The sequence below is a fragment of the Narcine bancroftii genome, chromosome 3 (genome assembly GCF_036971445.1).
Source record: "Narcine bancroftii isolate sNarBan1 chromosome 3, sNarBan1.hap1, whole genome shotgun sequence".
NCBI classification, from domain to species: Eukaryota; Metazoa; Chordata; class Chondrichthyes; order Torpediniformes; family Narcinidae; genus Narcine; species Narcine bancroftii.
Window position 1 is genome coordinate 211,692,389 of NC_091471.1, and position 24,195 is coordinate 211,716,583.

General features: G+C 44.8%; 1 protein-coding gene across 3 annotated transcripts in view; it reads right to left on the reverse strand.

Moving 5' to 3' along the window:
- The window catches only part of afap1 (actin filament associated protein 1), a 324,257-nt gene that overhangs the window by 141,802 nt on the left and 158,260 nt on the right, over window positions 1-24,195 (reverse strand). For all 3 annotated transcript variants that reach the window (XM_069926525.1, XM_069926526.1, XM_069926524.1), the window contains exons 2-3: window positions 23,157-23,285; window positions 8,181-8,278 (exon numbers count right to left, since the gene is read on the reverse strand). In XM_069926525.1, the coding sequence (XP_069782626.1) occupies window positions 8,181-8,278; window positions 23,157-23,285 (227 nt within the window). The remainder of the gene's footprint in view (window positions 1-8,180; window positions 8,279-23,156; window positions 23,286-24,195) is intronic.

Consider the following 24,195-nt stretch of genomic DNA (forward strand, 5'->3'; position numbering starts at 1 on the left):
TTTTTATTGTCATGTAGGAAAATAGAAAATGTGATATTACACAAACTTTCCTTTGGCCTACTATCCAGCAGACACTATCAGCGGAAATGGCCTGGTGCCCCTTATATCCAGAGAAAAAGAAGTAAGTGTGTACCCCCAGGGTCACTGAATGAGGCTTCATCTCCAACACTCCTGAAACCTCTGCAGTCTTCAGTCCAAACTATCAGCACCTAAGCTCCAGATGCACATTTCTGGCACAATCAGGAAGCCTCCAGCATCCTGGTTACCCCTTCAGCCAATCTCGAGCCAATCTCCAGCCATCCACAGCCTTGTGAGAGTCCTTTGACTGCAGTCACCAGCAGCCCAAAGCCTGCACGGGTTCCTTGCCTTGAGTCACCATCAGCCCCCCCATCTGTGTGTTCTTCACCCTCAAAGACCCTCTCTGGTCTGCCAACAAGGACGCCATCCTGTGCATTGTCTCCTCTGCTTCTCCTTTTGAAACGGTGGGGGGTGGAGGGTGGAGGAGGTGAGGGGGTTGGTGTCCCGCTTCTGGAGCTCTGCACTAGTCCTCTGCTTCCCCAGGATCTGCAGCCCCTTAGGACTGCTGTTGTACATAGGTGCCGTCATTTTGAACCACACCCCGCAGTTGCAAGATTTTAAAATAAACCACCATTGGCTTCTTTAACAGGCCTTTAAAGACTATACAGAGCCAACGGCAGGTCAGACTATGCGGTGGGACCCTGTGGGGGAGCGCTGAGACTTTGCTGCCGTGACAGCATTTCCAGCAGCGTCGCCATTTAAAATGTTTTCTGATCAATCTGGATGTGAAGAAGGGGGTTGGATTACTCAGATGACTACAGATCAGTGGTTTTCAGATCGCTCCCCTTAAACTCACATTCCACCTGAAGCAAGGCCTATGCCATCGGTGCTCTGTGATTAGTAAGACTTGAGTTTGAAACCACTGTTTTAATTGTATCTAATCAACTCATTATGTGCACGGTTTCATAACTGCAAAGAAAATGGGCCGATAACAATTTTTCTCAAGCAAAATATTTCAGTAAAAATTGGGTCAAGAGCAGTGATTTTCAACCTTCCCTTCCCACCCACATCCCACCTTAAGCAATCCCTTACTAATCACAGAGCATCGATGGCAAGGGTGTGTCTTTAGGGGGGCAGTTTGAAAACTCTTGCTGTAGATGAATTTAAAAAAAGTATTGTTATTGATAGTACGTTGGATGGTGTTTTGCTGGCATGAGAAGAGCTGGTAAGAAGAGCAGAGAACTGGAAGTTGGAACTGAATTCTGGAAAGTGTGTGGCACATTTTGGAAGAACTTATAAGGCTAAAGATGTACGCAATGAATGGTAGGTCCAAGGAAGTGCAGGGGTATAGAGGATCCATGAAAGGAAGTGCAGGGGTATAGAGGATCCATGAAAGGAAGTGCAGGGGTATAGAGGATCCATGAAAGGAAGTGCAGGGGTATAGAGGATCCATGAAAGGAAGTGCAGGGGTATAGAGGATCCATGAAAGGAAGTGCAGGGGTATAGAGGATCCATGAAAGGAAGTGCAGGGGTATAGAGGATCCATGAAAGGAAGTGCAGGGGTATAGAGGATCCATGAAAGGAAGTGCAGGGGTATAGAGGATCCATGAAAGGAAGTGCAGGGGTATAGAGGATCCATGAAAGGAAGTGCAGGGGTACAGAAGATCCATGATAGGAAGTGCAGGGGTATAGAGGATCCATGAAAGGAAGTGCAGGGGTATAGAGGATCCATGATAGGAAGTGCAGGGGTATAGAGGATCCATGAAAGGAAGTGCAGGGGTATAGAGGATCCATGAAAGGAAGTGCAGGGGTATAGAGGATCCATGAAAGGAAGTGCAGGGGTATAGAGGATCCATGAAAGGAAGTGCAGGGGTATAGAGGATCCATGAAAGGAAGTGCAGGGGTATAGAGGATCCATGAAAGGAAGTGCAGGGGTATAGAGGATCCATGAAAGGAAGTGCAGGGGTATAGAGGATCCATGAAAGGAAGTGCAGGGGTATAGAGGATCCATGAAAGGAAGTGCAGGGGTATAGAGGATCCATGAAAGGAAGTGCAGGGGTATAGAGGATCCATGAAAGGAAGTGCAGGGGTATAGAGGATCCATGAAAGGAAGTGCAGGGGTACAGAAGATCCATGATAGGAAGTGCAGGGGTATAGAGGATCCATGAAAGGAAGTGCAGGGGTATAGAGGATCCATGATAGGAAGTGCAGGGGTATAGAGGATCCATGAAAGGAAGTGCAGGGGTATAGAGGATCCATGAAAGGAAGTGCAGGGGTATAGAGGATCCATGAAAGGAAGTGCAGGGGTATAGAGGATCCATGAAAGGAAGTGCAGGGGTATAGAGGATCCATGAAAGGAAGTGCAGGGGTATAGAGGATCCATGAAAGGAAGTGCAGGGGTATAGAGGATCCATGAAAGGAAGTGCAGGGGTACAGAAGATCCATGATAGGAAGTGCAGGGGTATAGAGGATCCATGAAAGGAAGTGCAGGGGTATAGAGGATCCATGAAAGGAAGTGCAGGGGTATAGAGGATCCATGAAAGGAAGTGCAGGGGTATAGAGGATCCATGAAAGGAAGTGCAGGGGTATAGAGGATCCATGAAAGGAAGTGCAGGGGTACAGAAGATCCATGATAGGAAGTGCAGGGGTATAGAGGATCCATGAAAGGAAGTGCAGGGGTATAGAGGATCCATGAAAGGAAGTGCAGGGATATAGAGGATCCATGAAAGGAAGTGCAGGGGTACAGAAGATCCATGATAGGAAGTGCAGGGGTATAGAGGATCCATGAAAGGAAGTGCAGGGGTATAGAGGATCCATGATAGGAAGTGCAGGGGTATAGAGGATCCATGAAAGGAAGTGCAGGGGTATAGAGGATCCATGAAAGGAAGTGCAGGGGTATAGAGGATCCATGAAAGGAAGTGCAGGGGTATAGAGGATCCATGAAAGGAAGTGCAGGGGTATAGAGGATCCATGAAAGGAAGTGCAGGGGTATAGAGGATCCATGAAAGGAAGTGCAGGGGTATAGAGGATCCATGAAAGGAAGTGCAGGGGTATAGAGGATCCATGAAAGGAAGTGCAGGGGTATAGAGGATCCATGAAAGGAAGTGCAGGGGTATAGAGGATCCATGAAAGGAAGTGCAGGGGTATAGAGGATCCATGAAAGGAAGTGCAGGGGTATAGAGGATCCATGAAAGGAAGTGCAGGGGTACAGAAGATCCATGATAGGAAGTGCAGGGGTATAGAGGATCCATGAAAGGAAGTGCAGGGGTATAGAGGATCCATGAAAGGAAGTGCAGGGGTATAGAGGATCCATGAAAGGAAGTGCAGGGGTATAGAGGATCCATGAAAGGAAGTGCAGGGGTACAGAAGATCCATGATAGGAAGTGCAGGGGTATAGAGGATCCATGAAAGGAAGTGCAGGGGTATAGAGGATCCATGAAAGGAAGTGCAGGGGTATAGAGGATCCATGAAAGGAAGTGCAGGGGTATAGAGGATCCATGAAAGGAAGTGCAGGGGTATAGAGGATCCATGAAAGGAAGTGCAGGGGTATAGAGGATCCATGAAAGGAAGTGCAGGGGTACAGAAGATCCATGATAGGAAGTGCAGGGGTATAGAGGATCCATGAAAGGAAGTGCAGGGGTATAGAGGATCCATGAAAGGAAGTGCAGGGGTATAGAGGATCCATGAAAGGAAGTGCAGGGGTATAGAGGATCCATGAAAGGAAGTGCAGGGGTACAGAAGATCCATGATAGGAAGTGCAGGGGTATAGAGGATCCATGAAAGGAAGTGCAGGGGTATAGAGGATCCATGAAAGGAAGTGCAGGGGTATAGAGGATCCATGAAAGGAAGTGCAGGGGTATAGAGGATCCATGAAAGGAAGTGCAGGGGTATAGAGGATCCATGAAAGGAAGTGCAGGGGTATAGAGGATCCATGAAAGGAAGTGCAGGGGTACAGAAGATCCATGATAGGAAGTGCAGGGGTATAGAGGATCCATGAAAGGAAGTGCAGGGGTATAGAGGATCCATGAAAGGAAGTGCAGGGATATAGAGGATCCATGAAAGGAAGTGCAGGGGTACAGAAGATCCATGATAGGAAGTGCAGGGGTATAGAGGATCCATGAAAGGAAGTGCAGGGGTATAGAGGATCCATGATAGGAAGTGCAGGGGTATAGAGGATCCATGAAAGGAAGTGCAGGGGTATAGAGGATCCATGAAAGGAAGTGCAGGGGTATAGAGGATCCATGAAAGGAAGTGCAGGGGTATAGAGGATCCATGAAAGGAAGTGCAGGGGTATAGAGGATCCATGAAAGGAAGTGCAGGGGTATAGAGGATCCATGAAAGGAAGTGCAGGGGTATAGAGGATCCATGAAAGGAAGTGCAGGGGTATAGAGGATCCATGAAAGGAAGTGCAGGGGTATAGAGGATCCATGAAAGGAAGTGCAGGGGTATAGAGGATCCATGAAAGGAAGTGCAGGGGTATAGAGGATCCATGAAAGGAAGTGCAGGGGTATAGAGGATCCATGAAAGGAAGTGCAGGGGTACAGAAGATCCATGATAGGAAGTGCAGGGGTATAGAGGATCCATGAAAGGAAGTGCAGGGGTATAGAGGATCCATGAAAGGAAGTGCAGGGGTATAGAGGATCCATGAAAGGAAGTGCAGGGGTATAGAGGATCCATGAAAGGAAGTGCAGGGGTACAGAAGATCCATGATAGGAAGTGCAGGGGTATAGAGGATCCATGAAAGGAAGTGCAGGGGTATAGAGGATCCATGAAAGGAAGTGCAGGGGTATAGAGGATCCATGAAAGGAAGTGCAGGGGTATAGAGGATCCATGAAAGGAAGTGCAGGGGTATAGAGGATCCATGAAAGGAAGTGCAGGGGTATAGAGGATCCATGAAAGGAAGTGCAGGGGTATAGAGGATCCATGAAAGGAAGTGCAGGGGTACAGAAGATCCATGATAGGAAGTGCAGGGGTATAGAGGATCCATGAAAGGAAGTGCAGGGGTATAGAGGATCCATGAAAGGAAGTGCAGGGGTATAGAGGATCCATGAAAGGAAGTGCAGGGGTATAGAGGATCCATGAAAGGAAGTGCAGGGGTATAGAGGATCCATGAAAGGAAGTGCAGGGGTATAGAGGATCCATGAAAGGAAGTGCAGGGGTACAGAAGATCCATGATAGGAAGTGCAGGGGTATAGAGGATCCATGAAAGGAAGTGCAGGGGTATAGAGGATCCATGAAAGGAAGTGCAGGGATATAGAGGATCCATGAAAGGAAGTGCAGGGGTACAGAAGATCCATGATAGGAAGTGCAGGGGTATAGAGGATCCATGAAAGGAAGTGCAGGGGTATAGAGGATCCATGATAGGAAGTGCAGGGGTATAGAGGATCCATGAAAGGAAGTGCAGGGGTATAGAGGATCCATGAAAGGAAGTGCAGGGGTATAGAGGATCCATGAAAGGAAGTGCAGGGGTATAGAGGATCCATGAAAGGAAGTGCAGGGGTATAGAGGATCCATGAAAGGAAGTGCAGGGGTATAGAGGATCCATGAAAGGAAGTGCAGGGGTATAGAGGATCCATGAAAGGAAGTGCAGGGGTATAGAGGATCCATGAAAGGAAGTGCAGGGGTATAGAGGATCCATGAAAGGAAGTGCAGGGGTATAGAGGATCCATGAAAGGAAGTGCAGGGGTATAGAGGATCCATGAAAGGAAGTGCAGGGGTATAGAGGATCCATGAAAGGAAGTGCAGGGGTACAGAAGATCCATGATAGGAAGTGCAGGGGTATAGAGGATCCATGAAAGGAAGTGCAGGGGTATAGAGGATCCATGAAAGGAAGTGCAGGGGTATAGAGGATCCATGAAAGGAAGTGCAGGGGTATAGAGGATCCATGAAAGGAAGTGCAGGGGTACAGAAGATCCATGATAGGAAGTGCAGGGGTATAGAGGATCCATGAAAGGAAGTGCAGGGGTATAGAGGATCCATGAAAGGAAGTGCAGGGGTATAGAGGATCCATGAAAGGAAGTGCAGGGGTATAGAGGATCCATGAAAGGAAGTGCAGGGGTATAGAGGATCCATGAAAGGAAGTGCAGGGGTATAGAGGATCCATGAAAGGAAGTGCAGGGGTACAGAAGATCCATGATAGGAAGTGCAGGGGTATAGAGGATCCATGAAAGGAAGTGCAGGGGTATAGAGGATCCATGAAAGGAGCATGATGAATAAGATAAAGCAAAGGGAATTCTTGCCTTCAAAGTCACAGCATGAAATGTAAGAGCAGGGAAGCTCTTATAAAACTCTGCAAAGAGCTCGGTACAACTGGAATACTGTGTGTAAGGCTTGTCACAGCACTTTAGGAAGAACACGATTGCATGAGAGGAGATAAACCAGAATGTTATCACTTTAGCTGTGAGGAGAGACTGAATAGGCTGGATTTGCTTTTCTTGAAGGAGATAAAAATGAGGCAACATGATTGTGGTATACAAAATTACGAGCGGTAGAGAAACATTTCCCTTACCAGAGGGTCTACAACCAAGGGCATGAATAATGGTTAGTGCGACGCTATTATAGTGCCAGCAACCTGGGTTTGAATCTGCCGCTGATTGTACATTCTCCCTCTGAGTACTCCAGTTTCCTCCCACCCTTTAAAACATTCGAGGATTATAGGTCAATTGGGGTATTTGAGCAGAATGGGCTCGTGGGCGAGAAGGCTCTGTAACTATGCTGTAGGTCTAAAATTAAATTTTAAATACAGGAAGAGAAGAGAGGCTTGGAACTCACTGCCAAAGATAATGGTGGAAACAATCACTCTCACCACCTATAAGGAGTATTTAGATATACCCAGGCATTGGGTGAAGAAAAGTGGGATTTGTATTGATAGGAATTTGAACACCAACACAGACAGAGTGAACCAGAGGGTCTCTTTCCCCCATGGTTCCTCTAAAAGAGAAGGTTCCATTATTGTCATGTAATACTACATTTATAATGTAACATACAGGAAATTCTTTAACGTTTGTTCTAGCCAGAGAAGGTAGCTTAAAGGGGACAGTTATTTCCCTAAAGCCCTGCCTTTCCTTCTTGAGTATAAATTTGAAATATTTTCAGAGCTTTCATTACTAATAACTTCAATTTATCTCCAGCAAGGGAGGACTAGAGACAAAAGTTAATCTCTGAAGTAATTTTTCTAACCAAGCAATTTGGACGGAGAGCATGTTTCCACTCCTCCCCCTCCTCCGCCACCTGTGTTATATAACTGACAATTGCTTATTTCCAGTGTAGAAAGGAATGCAACTATTTATAAGTGAAATTGTGCTTGTTGGAAGTTTAACCATCCTTTTGCCATTTGGGTATCTCAATCTCGCAGCCCAGATCAGACTGCTGACCACCAGCTCTCTTCCCTGTCAGGAGACCTAAACAGTCCCAGTGCTAGATCCAAACTGCATGCTTTTTGAGCAATGGCCAAGGAAGCCATAGGGATTTGAACATCAGATGCTGGCAAATCATAGCGTGGTAACCCCCCCGACTGGTTTTTTTTTGCCATGCTCTGCAATAACCCTCAAATGGTTCCATATTTTTGGCATTTTTTAAAAACATGTAATGTGTGATATGTCTTCTCAGTTTCTTGAGCCACTTTATTGCCAAATAGTCTACTCTGGCTTCTCCATTACATCTTGTCTGATATATTGAAAGGGGGAGCATTTGAGGTGGCATTAAGAACATTGGGAGTAAATACAGAAACAGCAGGTGGAGTACACCATCTTACAGACTACGCGACCACCACCATGAGAAGCACCTCCTGCCCCACGTGAGGAAGAGTCGGCATTCCCACACCACCCTCATCAATCATCTCAGAACCCAAAATTCCAAGGGCTAGATCAGTATTTCTTCATACACCATTATTTATTTCTTCATACACCATTATTTACTGAATCTTTGTCAATAGGAAACCAAAAGACCCATTTTATTTTTTTCCCTCCAAAGCAATGGCATTTGTAAGAGAAGCCACATCTGGTAGATAGGCAAATATGTCTCAATAAACAATCAGCTGCTCTTCCTTTAAGGTTAAGGTTCACATGATTTTGGAGTACATCATGAAAATTCTGGACAAAACGCTTAATTGCACATACTGCTGTACAATTTTTATACGCGTCCAGAGGCTGCGGAATACCTACCTGCCATGGATGAGGTATCTCGGGGAGAGGGATCTGAGGTGGTGCAGGCATACTGCATGGTAAATGGGGCCTCTGCGTAGAGTTTCTCATTTGACAATCTAGAACAAAAGATGAGAATTAGTAAGAAAGAGAGCAACATTCTTAGCCATAGTTCATTCACATTGACGTTCCGCCGAGCAGTAACTTTTACTGCAGTAGCTGTTGGTTAATTATTTAACAGAATTGCAGAAACTGAGGCAGGGGGAGGACGTGGTCACATCCAAATCAGCCCTCGAGGTTATGGCACTTTCAGGGTGCATCAGGGCACTTGGTTAAAAAATGATCAAGTCCCTACCTCCATCAACCTTCCAAGCAACGAGTTTCAGACCACTACCTACCCACTCCTCTCACCCCTCCCATCCACATATTTTGGGTGATAGAAGGATTCCTATCCTTGTATCAATGTCCCTTGGTAATTAACTCCTTGCTAAGGGAAATAGGTCCTGCCCATTCATTCACCTGATATCACTCCTTATAATTTTACATTCTTTAACTAAATCTCATGTCAGCTTCCTCTATTCCAAAGAAAAAATTCTGACAAAGGCAGTATTTTCTGATAACAATATTTCTCGTTCCCTTGTGAAATCAATAATATGCACATTTCTGCTCTCCCAGTAACAGGAAAGATATTCTTCTGGAAATGGTCCAGCAAAGATTCACAAGAATGATCTGGGGTTGGCGGGGTTGAATTATAGGAAGGGTATGGTTAGGCAAGGGGTTTTCTCCTTGAAGCATGGGAGGCTGGGAGAGGAAGCTTATAAAAGTAAGGTAAACTGTCATTGCCTTTATCCCCCTGGCTAGGAGAAATGCAAACTAGGGGGCATAGATTTGAGGTGAGAGGGGAAAGATTTAAAAGTCCTGACAGATTTTTTTTTCCAAACAGAAGGTGTTGGATAAATGGAATGAGCTATCAAAATTAAGTGTAGAACTGGATACAACTGTAACTTTAAAGATATTGGAACAGGTATATGGATTGGAAAGGTTTCGAGGGATATAGACCACATGCAGTCAAATGGGACAACAGGGTTTGCATGGACAAGTTGGCTGAATTATAGATGTCTGTTCTGCAAAGCACTGTGACTCACTGCAGATCTCTTTGTACGCTCTCTGGTCTAAACCTGGGTAGCATGTTCGTGCAGCAATTAGCCCAACACCTTTACAGCACCAGTGATCAGGACCGGACCTGGGTTTGAATCCCGCGCTGTCTGTAAGGAGTTTATAACTTCTCCCCGTATTTGTGTAGGTTTTTTCCAGGGACTCCAGTTTCCTCCCACCCTTCAAAAATGTACTAAGGTGAAGGTTAATGGGGTGTAAATTGGGTGGCACAGACTCGAAGGGCTGAATTGGCCTGTTACCATGCTGTAGGTCTAAATTTTTTTTTTAATTAAAAATCCTTCCTGCAATGCAGTGAACAGAACTGTACATCCTATAATCTAGATTTTAATACAGTTCCTGCATGAACTCCCTGTTTTCATATTCCATAACCTAATTGTAAAATGAAGTATGCCCCTTTTGCTGTTTTAACCATCTAAATCAATCTGCCTTGCTCCCTTTGAGCTTCTGTGGACTTGCTAGTAAATTGCTATCTGACACTCATGTTGTATCTCTAATAAGCCTGCAGGTATTGTCACTTGGTTGATGTTTGTAAGATCTGAAAACATAAGAGCATCAGAAATCAGAGCAGGAGTATGTCATCTGGCCCACCAAGTCTGCTCCAATATTAAATAATGCCTGCCTTAAAATCCCTGCCTTTTCCCCATCAACGTTCATTACCCTACTGTGCAGAAGGTCTATCTGTGCTTTGAATATACAATAAAATCCCCATTATCCAGCGCCAACAGGTATCGCGGATGTCAGATATGCAAATTTTCCAGTTGACTGAGACTCTCTTCCAATGCCCAACTAATACACCCACATTAGAAATAAACTGTTTAAAAGACAAAGGACAATGCAAAATGTAAAGTAATTTGAAAAAAAAATCAGTAATGTCATCTTTAATTATGTAAAGTTCATTTTAATCAGGTAATTCCCGTAACTTACAAAATTTAAATTTGAATCCCAGTGATGGCGCTGTAAGTGTTGTGCTAACCACTGTAGTAACCATGCCACCATCGTAATTAGCCACCCTTCCCCCAAGTTTACAGTTAAAGCCTGACTAATGTACTAAAGACTAATAAAAATAAAGACTCTTACTAGGTAGGGATAGGGAGAGTTGCCCCTCCCTCTTCACCATGGTGTCCCAGTCAGGCCCTCAGTGCAACTCGACTCACCTCCACACAAGTGTCCCGGTCAGGCCCTCAACTCATCTTCCTCACACTGATAACCCGATTCACCTCCATACAAGTGGCGAAAGTGAAAAGAATGCGCATGCCTTGAGGGGCTGTTGCCCATTCAGTGGGGCAAACCTACACGTCCAATGAAGTCTACGCACTCCTCCGCTGGGTCCATCCACCCAGTCTTATTCATTCGAAATTATTATTTATTTATTCCCTCAACTTTTTTGGGGATGGGGGTTTGAGTTTTAGGTTGATTGAATGCTGTATTTAATGTATCCATAACAGTGAGGAAGATTACCGTAGATTAAAAGGTGATTTAGGAAGGCTGGAGGTGTAGGCTGAGAAATGGCTGATGGAATTTAATACAGATAAGTGTGAGGTGTTACATTTTGGAAAGGCAAATCTAAATAGGTCATATGCATTAAATGGTAGGCTATTGAGATGTGCAGAGCAACAAAGGGATTTAGGAGTTGTGGTAAATAGTACCCTCAAGGCTGATACTCAGGTAGATGGTGTGGTGAAGAAGGCATTTGGAATGTTGGCCTTCATAAATCGGAGTATTGAATTCAAGAGTAGGGAGGTTATGATGAAATTGTACAAGGCATTGGTGAGGTCAAATTTGGAGTACTGTGTACAGTTTTGGTCACCAAATTATAGGAAAGATATAAACAAAATAGAGAGAGTGCAGAGAAGGTTCACGAAAATGTTGACAGGATTTCAAGGTTTGAGTTACAGGGAAAGGTTGTGCAGACTGGGGCTTTTTTCTCTGGAGTGTAGAAGATTGAGAGGGGACTTGATAGAGGTGTTTAAGATTTTAAAAGGGACAGATAGAGTAAATGTGGATAGGCTTTTTCAATTAAGAGTGGGGAGATTCAAACTAGAGGGCATGGTTTAAGATTGAAGGGGGAAAATTATAAGGGGAACATGAGGGGAAATTTCTTTAGGCAAAGGGTGGTAGGGATGTGGAATGAGCTTCCGACAGATGTGGTCGAGGTGGGATCATTGGTTACATTTAAGGAAAGACTGGATAGTTACATGGATAGGAGAGGACTGGAGGGGTATGGACCGGGCGCTGGTCAGTGGAACTAGGAGGGTGGGGATTTGTTACGGCATGGACTAGTAGGGCCGAACTGGCTGTAAGTGGTTATATGGTTATATCCTTGGGCAGAGAATTCCACAGATTCACTACTCTCCAGGAAAGCAGTTCCTCCTCAGCTTCCTTCTATATTTAATCCCCTGAAGCATCAAACTATGGCCCACAGTTCTAGTCTCTCACCTTCCAGTGAAAGAATTTTCCTGACTACCTCATCTCTCCCCTTTCCCTTTATAATTTTATGTTTCTATAAGATTCCTTCTTTTAGATTCCAGCGAGTACAGCCCAGATGACTCAATTTCTCCTTTTAAAAAGTGCGTGACATTTGTTGTCTTCCAATCTGCAGTAAAGACAGCAAAACTCCAGAGAATACAGTTTGCTCAAATCTATAATAACTCCATATCATTATTTTAAACGCCGATCAGGAGGACACTCCAAAAATCCCGCACAAAACCACCATGCCCGTATTTTGCAAAATAATTTCTGAAGGACAGCATTTTCCCTCCAAAAAACTAGGTCAACGAGAATAATTAGATTCAAAAGGTTGAATAATAATTTTAGACCTTAAATGTTTAATCAGTGACATTTAAAATCCTAATAGATTTGCATCCAAATCAACATTCAAGAGACAGACAGATGAAGAAAGGTGACAATTTTTAAATTCATTTTCAAGATCTGGGCATCTCAGGCAAAACATATATTTATTGCCACTGAGATCTGGCATGAAGAAAATTAATATTCAGGGTGCTTAATGAGGTACCAATCAGGCAGACTGCTTTGTTCCTGGCAGTGTTGAACTTTTTGTTTGTGCTGTACTTATTCAGGCAGGTGTAAAATATTCCATGACCTCTCCTGAGAAACTTTGTGAATGATAGAAAGGCCTTGGGAGTCAGAAGGTGAGTTCACTAGCCACAGGATAGACATCACAGAAATGGTCCTTCAGCCCAACTTGCCCCTGATGACCAAGTCTGCATTCTGGGTTAGTTCTGGCACTTGGCCAGTATCCTCTAACCCTTCTTATCCATATAGGTGGGAAGGAATTGGAACAGGCAGCACAAGATGGTGTTGAGGCATGAAGAGATGAGTTCAGTAGGGCACCAGCAGGCAGAGACAATAGGTCTGCCGGGGAAGTTCTGCTGTGAATCTTGCATAAGAGACAATATAGGCAGTGTGGGATTGGGAGCTATTAGCTTTGAAGAGATTAGATCCTTGATAGTACAAGAGATAATATTGTAATGATGGTGAGTGGGGATCTGGTCTAAGGATAAATATGAGGAGGGGTCACCGAACTGACGTCTGGCCTCTGCAAAGTAGAGGACATTGCACCAGAACACAACCCTGCCTTGCTTGTCCATGGATTTAATGGTAAAGTTGGGCTTGGTGCTGAGTGCATGGAGACCAGTATTTTTGGGGGACCGGGAGGGGGGCTGGAGGTTCAAGTCCCAGCAGTTGATGTCCCATCAGCAATTAGAGATGGTCAAGAGCAGGGAGTTTGCTGGAGGGAGAGTCCAAGAGGAGAACTCTTGGAGACAAGCAAAAAGGATGACTAGTAGCAGGGGCTCAAAGGTGAAAGAGTTCAGTTTAATGGCGGGCACAAAATTTGTTGAGATGCTGGGTGTAGAGGTACAAAGGTGAGACATGCTCAGGACAGATCATTTAGCATTTGAGGGGGGAAATCTAAGGGGATAATACAGGCATGGTAGAAGTTGGAGCAAGGGTCAAGTATAGGATCGGAAGAAGGTGGGGAGAGGGTGGTGTGAATGAGTGAGGTTAAAGTGATGGGGGAATAGGGGCTTTGAGGAAGGGATAGGGAAAGAAGGGTTGGGGAGGGATAAGAGACCAGGAGGGGTAGCTGGAAGATGAGGCTGGATCATGGGCAGGGAAAGAGCAGGGGTCATGCAGAACACTGAAAGACTGGATAGTGTCATTAGTGTGGAGGAGAGGGGCATGTTTGCACCTGAATCAGTCAGAGTTACAGGGGGTGCCCAGAGGTTGGTGGATTTACAGACAGCTCAACACTCAGATGGTGCCATAGGCACTGACATTGGGGTGGCCTGAGTCCAATATAGCTTCGTGGGCCCCAGACATGAGGCAGGCATTGGGGCAAAAGGTGATTTCAGTTATTGTTTGTGTACTAACTAGGTGATCGAAGGAAAACAACAGGTTGCTTTACAGAAAAATAATGCAGTACAGAAACATGCCCTTTGTCCCACCACGATGGTTTTTAGACTATTGTAACTAGTCCCATCAGCCAACATTAGGAATGCATAAGTCTTGACTGTTTAAATGTCAGTGTAAAAGCCCCTTAAGTGTAATGATTGTAACTTCCTCCTCTGCTAGCATGTTCCAAGTATCAACCACTCTCTATGTAAAAATCTTACCACCCAGATCCCCTTTCAACCTCCTTTTTCTCACCTTAATCCTCAGCCCTCTAATGGAAATGAGAGACCAGATAGCATTAACATCTAACTCAAATGATGGCCTTTTGCCTTTGGCCTGAGTTCCTCCCCTTGCCCTTTCTTCCCTCCACCTCCAGCCTTTTTATTCAGGTACCTCCCTCCATTTAGCTCACACCTTGAAGAAGGGCACAGGCCCGAAATGTTGGTTATAAATGTTGGTTATATGGTGCCCTCGCATCATAAAGAACACCCTGACGTTGCCCCGCGCGCGTGTCGACCTAATCCGGCCAGTGGAAAAGACGACCCTGACGGCACCATCTTGATGCGGCTGCTCTGCTGCCACGACCATAACACAGAGCCAGTTCACCTGCTGTCATTGATGTGCACCACCACAGCCTCTTATTTTATGATTAAAGTCTATCTTTGGCGAAAAAAACTGGTTGACCGTTTTGAGTTTTGTGACCTTCGGAGTTCCTCAGCATTTTCGTGCTTTTTCTACAATCACAACATCTGCAAACTTTTGTGTTTCACACCCAATGCATTTAGCAGCTTGAATTCAGAATGGGTGGGTGAACACCTGATTGTCAACCACAGTTGGTCAGCCTGATGCAAGAGATATTCAACCACAGACCAAACATCCCAAGCAACTGGTTGGTTGGTATTGAAACTGCTTGGGGGTGAAATCAATCCTACATTCTTGTTAACTGCTTGCATTCATGCCACAACAACTTATTGCCTGCAGAGTAATCTTTTTTTCTTTGGCTTGGCTTCGCGGACGAAGATTTATGGAGGGGGTAAAAAGTCCACGTCAGCTGCAGGCTCGTTTGTGGCTGACAAGTCCGATGCGGGACAGGCAGACACGATTGCAGCGGTTGCAGGGGAAAATTGGTTGGTTGGGGTTGGGTGTTGGGTTTTTCCTCCTTTGCCTTTTGTCAGTGAGGTGGGCTCTGCGGTCTTCTTCAAAGGAGGTTGCTGCCCGCCAAACTGTGAGGCGCCAAGATGCACGGTTTGAGGCGTTATCAGCCCACTGGCGGTGGTCAATGTGGCAGGCACCAAGAGATTTCTTTAGGCAGTCCTTGTACCTTTTCTTTGGTGCACCTCTGTCACGGTGGCCAGTGGAGAGCTCGCCATATAACACGATCTTGGGAAGGCGATGGTCCTCCATTCTGGAGACGTGACCCATCCAGCGCAGCTGGATCTTCAGCAGCGTGGACTCGATGCTGTCGACCTCTGCCATCTCGAGTACTTCAACGTTAGGGATGTAAGCGCTCCAATGGATGTTGAGGATGGAGCGGAGACAACGCTGGTGGAAATGTTCTAGGAGCCATAGGTGGTCTCTTCAATCTGAGGCGCCTGCAAGCTCACACCAAGACACAAGAGAAACTTGTCCGTGAACTACTCTTTGCAGACGATGCCGCTTTAGTTGCCCATTCAGAGCCAGCTCTTCAGCGCTTGACGTCCTGCTTTGCGGAAACTGCCAAAATGTTTGGCCTGGAAGTCAGCCTGAAGAAAACTGAGGTCCTCCATCAGCCAGCTCCCCACCATGACTACCAGCCCCCCCACATCTCCATCGGGCACACAAAACTCAAAACGGTCAACCATTTTACCTATCTCGGCTGCACCATTTCATCAGATGCAAGGATCGACAATGAGATAGACAACAGACTCGCCAAGGCAAATAGCGCCTTTGGAAGACTACACAAAAGAGTCTGGAAAAACAACCAACTGAAAAACCTCACAAAGATAAGCGTATACAGAGCCGTTGTCATACCCACGCTCCTAGAGTAATCTATACAATTCAAATAACTCCATTGCTTTAAGTAATGAAGCATCAGCCAAAGGTTAAATAAAGGAAGGTCACATAAAGGTATAAAATGTTTCTCTGGCAATTTCACCACAAGGAGTCAATAGCTTACTCAATTGTGATGCTTTGAGAGCTTTTACTGTGAGGTATAGCTAATTATCACAGTCTTGAAAAATGACAATAAAAAAATAAAACCATGTCTGCAGCTGGATGTGAAGCTGTGGAGAACGCTGAAGAGAATACCGTAACCAGTGAGTTGCCGAATCAATTATACGATCTGCAAAATGTAATACAGTGTAAAATATCAAGAGTTTGCTCTGAAATCTCCATAGAAAAAGAGCTACAGACATTTTTATTTCAGCTCTTCTAAATCACAGCTGGTTAAGCCAGTGTGACAAAAACATCCCATTACTTTGGTTTGGAGTGAGAATTCATGAGGGAATGTGCTGAGACAAAGGCAGGGTCGTCCTGTTCCGTTAACATAAGACCCAAGCCATTTTAGTTCCCAGGCATATTCTTCTACTTCAGATCTACCCCCTCCCCCACCCCCACCCCCATTCCGAATCCAGCAGGAATGATGTGAAGGCCATTGGTAAGAGCAAGAACTCAAATAGGAAGAGGGTGGCATCAAATCTGAATAGAAATGATGCATTGAGTCAGGTAAGTTAATGATCACAATTTTATTGCCATACACATTCTTTGGCTTGGCTTCGCGGACGAAGATTTATGGCGGGGTAAATGTACACGTCAGCTGCAGGCTCGTTTGTGGCTGACAAATCCGATGCGGGACAGGCAGACACGGTTGCAGCGGTTGCAGGGGAAAATTTGTTGGTTGGGGTTGGGTGTTGGGTTTTTCCTCCTTTGTCTTTTGTCAGTGAGGTGGGCTCTGCAGTCTTCTTCAAAGGAGGTTGCTGCCCGCCGAACTGTGAGGCACCAAGATGCACAGTTTGAGGCGATATCAGCCCACTGGCGGTGGTCAATGTGGCAGGCACCAAGAGATTTCTTTAGGCAGTCCTTGTACCTCTTCTTTGGTGCACCTCTGACACGATGGCCATTGGAGAGCTCCCCATATAACACGATCTTGGGAAGGCGATGGTCCTCCATTCTGGAGACGTGACCTACCCAGCGGTGTTGGATCTTCAACAGCGTGGATTCGATGCTGTCGGCCTCTGCCATCTCGAGTACTTCGATGTTAGGGATGAAGTTGCTCCAATGAATGTTGAGGATGGAGCGGAGACAACGCTGGTGGAAGCGTTCTAGGAGCCGTGGGTGATGCCGGTAGAGGACCCATGATTCGGAGCCGAACAGGAGTGTGGGTATGACAACGGCTCTGTATACGCTTATCTTTGTGAGGTTTTTCAGTTGGTTGTTTTTCCAGACTCTTTTGTGTAGTGTTCCAAAGGCGCTATTTGCCTTGGCGAGTCTGTTGTCTATCTCGTTGTCGATCCTTGCATCTGATGAAATGGGGCAGCCGAGATAGGTAAACTGGTTGACCGTTTTGAGTTTTGTGTGCCCGATGGAGATGTGGGGGGGGCTGGTAGTCATGGTGGGGAGCTGGCTGATGGAGGACCTCAGTTTTCTTCAGGCTGACTTCCAGGCCAAACATTTTGGCAGTTTCCGCAAAACAGGACGTCAAGCGCTGAAGAGTTGGCTCTGAATGCCCATTCAGTGCCATACACATAAGTACAATGCATATATGCATCAAAATTCTTACTTGCTGAAGGATGAACTGAAACCCAGATCCCTTTGCCAAACAGGCATTTGTGTACAGAAAAACACAAGAGTATACATTAAATTACCCCAGTACAGAAAGCAATAATAAAGTTAAACAGTATTCAAATAATAAATATTCAGTAAGGCAAGAAAGAAAAGTTATGCAAATTAAATAGTACAATGGTATAGCGGGCCATTTTATGGTCCTGGAGTAGTTTAATTACAGGCTATTAATGCGAGGTTCAAGAACCTAACAGCCATTGGAGGAAAAAAACTTCTTGACCCTACAGGGGCTAGACTTCAGGCTTTTTCAAGTCATGTCCATTCTATTGTTATCTGATTGCACAAGTACAAACTGACGGAACAGCATCTCCGGTCCTCGGTATAAAACATTCAGACACACAAGCAGACATAACACACATCCAGACAAACAATACATATGCAAGACAAGTATTCGTATAGATAAATAAATATTGTTTTGTGAATGAATGTGTGAGTCTCAGATGGTTATTGTGAGCAGTTCCTTTGGTCATTCAGCATTCTCAATGTCCACAGAAAGAAGCTGATCCTCAGCCTGGTGGCGCTGGCTCTGAATCTCCTGTATCTCTTCTCTGATGGGAGCAGCAGAAAGATGCTGTGTGTGGCGTGGAAGGGGTCCTCAATTAATTTGTGCACCCTCTTCAGAAAATGATCCTAGTAGATCACCTCAATGGAGTGGGGCGGGGGGGAGAGGGAGACTCCAGTGATCCTTTCTGCCACTCTTCTGGTCCTGTGGATTGACCTCTGATCCATCTCGCTGCAACAACCATATCTCACTGTGATGCAGCTGGCCAGATGCTCTCGATAGAGCTCCCATAGAAGGATGACATGATGGTGGCCAGAATCCTTGCCACTTCCATCCTCTCAGGAAGTGCAGTCGCTGTTGCAACTTTCTGACAAGTGAAGAGATGTTGAGTGTCTATAAAAGGTCACTAGTTAAGTGAACTCCAGTGAACTTGGTGCTCTCCACTACAGAGTTATTGATGTGCAGCAGAGGGTTGTCAATCCTGGTCCTTCCGAAGACTACGATTATCTCCTTTGATTTGTCCAAGTTGAGATGCAAGTTGTAACTCTCGCACATTTCATGAGATTTTCCACCTCTTCTCTGTAATACGACTCATTGTTGTTGGTTATGAGGCCAACTACTGTTGTGTTATTTGCAAATATGATGACTCCCTTGGAGCTGGATCTGGAGATGCAGTCGTGGGTCAGTAGCATGAACTGAAGCGGACTGAGCATACAACTCTGAGGTGTACCAGTGTTCAGCGTGACGGTGCTCGACATTCTGCTAGCAACCGGACAGACTGTGGTCTTTTCATTAGGAAGTCCATAATCCAATTACAGAGAGGGATGTTGAATCCCAGCAAGGACAGGTTCTCCACCAGTCTCTGGGATCTTTGGCTTGGCTTCGCGGACGAAGATTTATGGAGGGGGTAAAAAGTCCACGTCAGCTGCAGGCTCTCGCGGACGAAGATTTATGGAGGGGGTAAAAAGTCCACGTCAGCTGCAGGCTCGTTTGTGGCTGACAAGTCCGATGCGGGACAGGCAGACACGATTGCAGCGGTTGCAGGGGAAAATTGGTTGGTTGGGTGTTGGGTTTTTCCTCCTTTGCCTTTTGTCAGTGAGGTGGGCTCTGCGGTCTTCTTCAAAGGAGGTTGCTGCCCGCCAAACTGTGAGGCGCCAAGATGCACGGTTTGAGGCGTTATCAGCCTACTGGCGGTGGTCAATGTGGCAGGCACCAAGAGATTTCTTTAGGTAATCCTTGTACCTTTTCTTTGGTGCACCTCTGTCACTGGGATATGATCATATTAAATGCTGACCTGTAGTTGATGAACAGCAGCCTGGTGTACGAAGCATCATTCTCCAGGTGGGTCAGGGTGGAGTGAAGGGACAAGGTTATGGCATCTGTTAGGTCTGCTTTGTTCATGAATGAGTGAGTCAAACACCAGACTGAGTCGAAATCAAGGTTCTTTGTTCTTTATTGCCGGATTGTAACACTTGCAACTAACAGTGTTAGTTGGAGAAGGCACATTCTGCCGTTATCAGCAAGTTGCTTTTTTTTATACCTCAGGATACGTACTTAGTAAATGATCATACCATGACATTGTCCAATGAATAAACTGTTGCTACCCTTCTCTGTTAGTCTGCTGCACATCATTCTTGTTAGTGCCAAGCTTATCTTGAGTGTACAAGGTCACATCTGCATTCTGTTACTCCTTAGTACTGGGTGACTCCTTCTCTGGTCCCATCTCATGATGTTTTTACCTTACACATCATATATGAAATGATTTCTTCTATAGGAAAATTGAAATGGGTCCAGCATCTCTGGGAGGTGTATTCCTGCCCTCTTGGGTATCGGGATGATGGTGGCTGTCTTGAAACCTATGGGAATGATGGACTGCTGCAGTGAGGTGTTGAAGATGGTCTGCATGGTCCTTCAGTACCTGACCAGCTATGTTGTCTGGTCCTGGTGACTTGTGTGGGTTCACCTCGTATAAGGTTTTCCTCACCTCAGCCGCAATTATGCAAGAGGCCTGTTCATCAGGGGGACGTGGAGCTTTCTTTGGCATCATTCTGCTCTTCTCATCATGCCATCAGTCTGTCCAAAGGGAGGTATCATTTTTAACTCGCATAGTTGACGTGTTAGTTATATTTATGATCCCTTGCCACATACACCTCATGTTTCTGATGTTACACAACTGTTTGTAGATCTTCTGCATATACCTTGATTTGCCTTCTGGATTGTACAGGAAAGTTCAGCCCTGCCTAATCTGTTCCCTGTTGTAAAGGCAACATCATGAGCTCTGTACCTTTTTCCAAATGGTAGCAGCAAGAGGTTGTGAGCAGGATGACAGGGTTCTTTACGATCTTGCCTGCCTTGTAGAGGCAGCGCCTCACATAGATTACTTCAATGGATGGGAGGTCAATGCTCGTGATGGACTTGACTATGCTTGCTACTTTCCGCAGTCGTCTGCATTCCTGGGCATTTGAATGACCAAACCAGCCTGTGACGCAACCAGTCAGGATACTTTCCACGGTGCCGCTGGAGAAGTTTGATCGAGTATTCAATGATGTGCCAAATCTACTCAGACTTCTCAGAAAGTAGAGGCATTGCTGTACTTCCTTCATGATTTCCTCGATGTGCTGACTCCAGGAGCAGTTCTCCTTGGACTTGCTGACTTAGAGAGCAAGATTGGTGTTCATTCACACTATTCAATCAGATTCTTAATCTCCATCCTGTATTCTGACTCATCATTTCCCGTTATTCAGCCAACAACGTACAGACTGAATGGGAGCCAACTTGGCTATTCAATTATGAGTGGGCAGGGGATGAAGCACACATCCTTAGCATGTTGATAATCAGTGAGGAGGAAGTGATGCTGCCAATCCATGATGAATGGGGTCTGCCGATGAGGATCTAGTTGCACTGGGATGAACAGAATCCAAAATCCCGTAACTTGAATACAAGTTTTGCTGATATGATGGTGATGGCCTATAGTCAATGAAAAAGAACCTTGCGTAGGTTTTCTTGTAATCCAGATGATAAAACATAGAATGGAAGGCATTTCCAGTGGCAGCTACCATTAACTTGTGGTGACGATAGGTGAACTGAAGTGGGTCCAGGTCCTTTTTGTGAAAAGTCCTGATCTGCTCTATACCCAACCTCTCAAAGCATTTCTTTACAATGGACTGAGGTGCCACTGACCAATAGTTGACAAAGCACGTCACCTTGCTTCTCTTGGGTTTGTTTGTAAGCAGATAGGGATCTCAGATTACAGCAGTGAGAGGATGAAAGCATCCACAAAACCTCCATCCAGTTGGTCTGCGCAGGATTTGAGGACAAGGCTGAGTATATCATCTCAGTCAGACACTTTCCAAGGATTCACCCTTCTGAAGATTCTGTAATCATTTGCCTCAGAAATTGAAAGCACAGAATCATGGGATTTGTCAGGGGCTAGTGAGGGTGCATTATAGGTTTTCCTTTCCAAGCGAGCATAAAAGATTTTGAGCTTGTCTGGAAGAGACAATGATATTTATTTAGTGAGCAAGACAGGGAAAATATAGGAAACCACAAGGTCTTCTCATGGTGCCAGAAAGAACATGAAGCTCCACCTGTACCAGAGTTAAATTTCACTCATCCTCTCAGTTTATGCCCCTATACAGTACCAGGTTTTCCAGGCCAGACTGGCATCAGATGCTAGCTGATCAAACCTTGATGCCTTCAGGGTTTGATTACATCATTATCAATCCATTTAGGTACAGCCGTCAAAGTATCATGGGTCTGTCATGTGGCCCCAGGACATGAGAAACTCAGCCCTGTGACTTTCATTTCCTCTCCTCGTTTATCTGTTCATGTAAGGTGCTTTCAATGTGAAATCTGCACACCATTCCAGTTTCTGACAGAGCCTGAAACCCTGGGCTGGTTTCGGCAGGCTGAGGAGGTTATAAAACCTGTTTTTCAAAATCCCATTGGTACTCTTGTGCTGAATCAGATCATATAATAATAACCAAAAAATGTCAATGTTTTGACTTTTGTCAATGTTCTGATGAAATGTTATAAAATTATAGAATTTAATTAGGTGAAGTGATGCATTTTGGGAAGTTAAATATATGGTGAGCATAGCCTTGTTATAGGGCCAGCAACCCGGGTAAGAATCCGTCTCTGTAAGGAGTTTCAATGTTCTCCCCGTGTCTGCATGGGCTTATTTTGGGTGCTCCAGTTACCTCCCACCAATCCAAATGTACAGGGATGTAAATCAATTGAGTGTAATTGGGCAGCACAGGGCTCGTTGGCCAAACGGGTCTGATCCTGTGCTGTACGTGTACATTTACATTTTAAAATAGGTAAGATTATGTGAGGAATAGATGGTAGATTCTTTTTTCCATGAAATCGTTATCAAGAGCAGGATGGTATATTTTATGGTGTTTTTAACAGGATCTGATGGAGAAGATCTTACTTACAGAGTTTGGTGGATATCTGGAACACCCTGGTGGAGAAGGTAGTGAAATTAGAAAGAATTATTATGTTTAAGAGGTATTCAAGCTGACAGATATATAGGCAAGGCACAGATGGATTTGGGCGGGATGGTGAGAGCAGCAGTTAGTGCTATGCTTTTACAGTGCCAGCCACCTGGGTTTGTATCCAGCTCTGCCTGTAAGGAGCTTAAATCTTTTCCCCGTGTCTGCATGCGTCTCTTCCGTGTGCTCTGGTTTCCTCCCTCCCTTCAAAATGTACAATTGCATGTTAACTGGGGTATTTGGGCTTATGGACCAGAAGTGTATTGTATGTCTAAATTTTTTTGATTAAGAATTTAAAATGTAAAGGATGCGGCTCTAATACATGGAAATGGGATAAATGCAGATGAATGATAAAGATGGCATGAATATTGTGGAACGAAGGGCCCATTTCTCTTCAGTTACAAATCCTTTGCCAGAGCTGACATTACATCTCCCCAACTGAAAGCTAAATTTTACAATGAAGTGTGATCAATGAGCCTAACTAACTGGTCCACTGTCAAGGACCTCAACTGGTCCCACATTGGCCATCAGCTGTCACTGCTCAGTAGATGTCTAATAAAGACATTCTTGCATGGTAGCTAGAAACTAACTGACCTGAGATTGACTTGATTCTCCGCAGGATCTTACAGACTGCAGTCTTTTTCTCCCTGGCAGATGAAGTCAGATATTCACGATCAAGAAGTTCCAGAAATTGATGCAATTCCACAATCAGCTCTTCCATCACTGAAAAAAAGGGGCAAAAATAAAGGTCAATCTAGTCATAATCAGATGGTACAGGGAAAATGTTGCCATCCAGCCGGGAATGGAACCTGCATATTCGAGGTAACTCTGATCCTTTGAGACTTTCACTCTACTCTCAGATGTGCCTCCATGATTTTCTGAAATAAACTCCACTACTTATTAAAGCAATCAGCTGCAGAAAAACTCTATACATGCATCATTTGTTAAGAAACTAGAAACTTTGTAATTTCTATCATTTTTTTTAAATGTAAATAAACAAAGGTTACCATATAGTTCAATTACAGATATTCTCTCACATATGATGGAAAGAAAAAGTTTGAAGACCACTGTTTTAATCGTACCTAATTGACTCGTTATGTGCACAGGTTCATAACTCCAAAGGAAATGGGCTAATGACAATTTTTCTCAAGCAAAATATTTCAGTAACAATTGGGTCTAGAGCAGTGATTCTCAACCTTCCCTTCCCACTCACATACCACCTTAAGCAATCCCTTACTAATCACAGAGCATCAATGGCATAGGGAATACTTAAAGTAGTATATGAGTGGAAAGAAAAAGGATGAGAACCACTGATTTACTCCTTGGAAACCTCCCAGCAATTTCCATTTGTCTTGATGACCCATCGTAAAAAAATTGTTTTGTTTGTCATCCTTTCATTCACATGAAATGATGACAGTGCAGCCTTGGTGAGGCCACATATACTAGTCATAGATATTTGAAATCAAGTAGCATAAAGGATGTCAAAATTCACTTTAGAGGAAAATATGGAGGTGGGTTGAAATAGCTCTAGCAGATTATGTTAAGGGTAATCTTAAGATATTCTACAAGTATATTAAAGACAAAGAGTAGCTCGGGAAAGAATAGGATCTCTTAAAGAGCTATAGGAAAATGT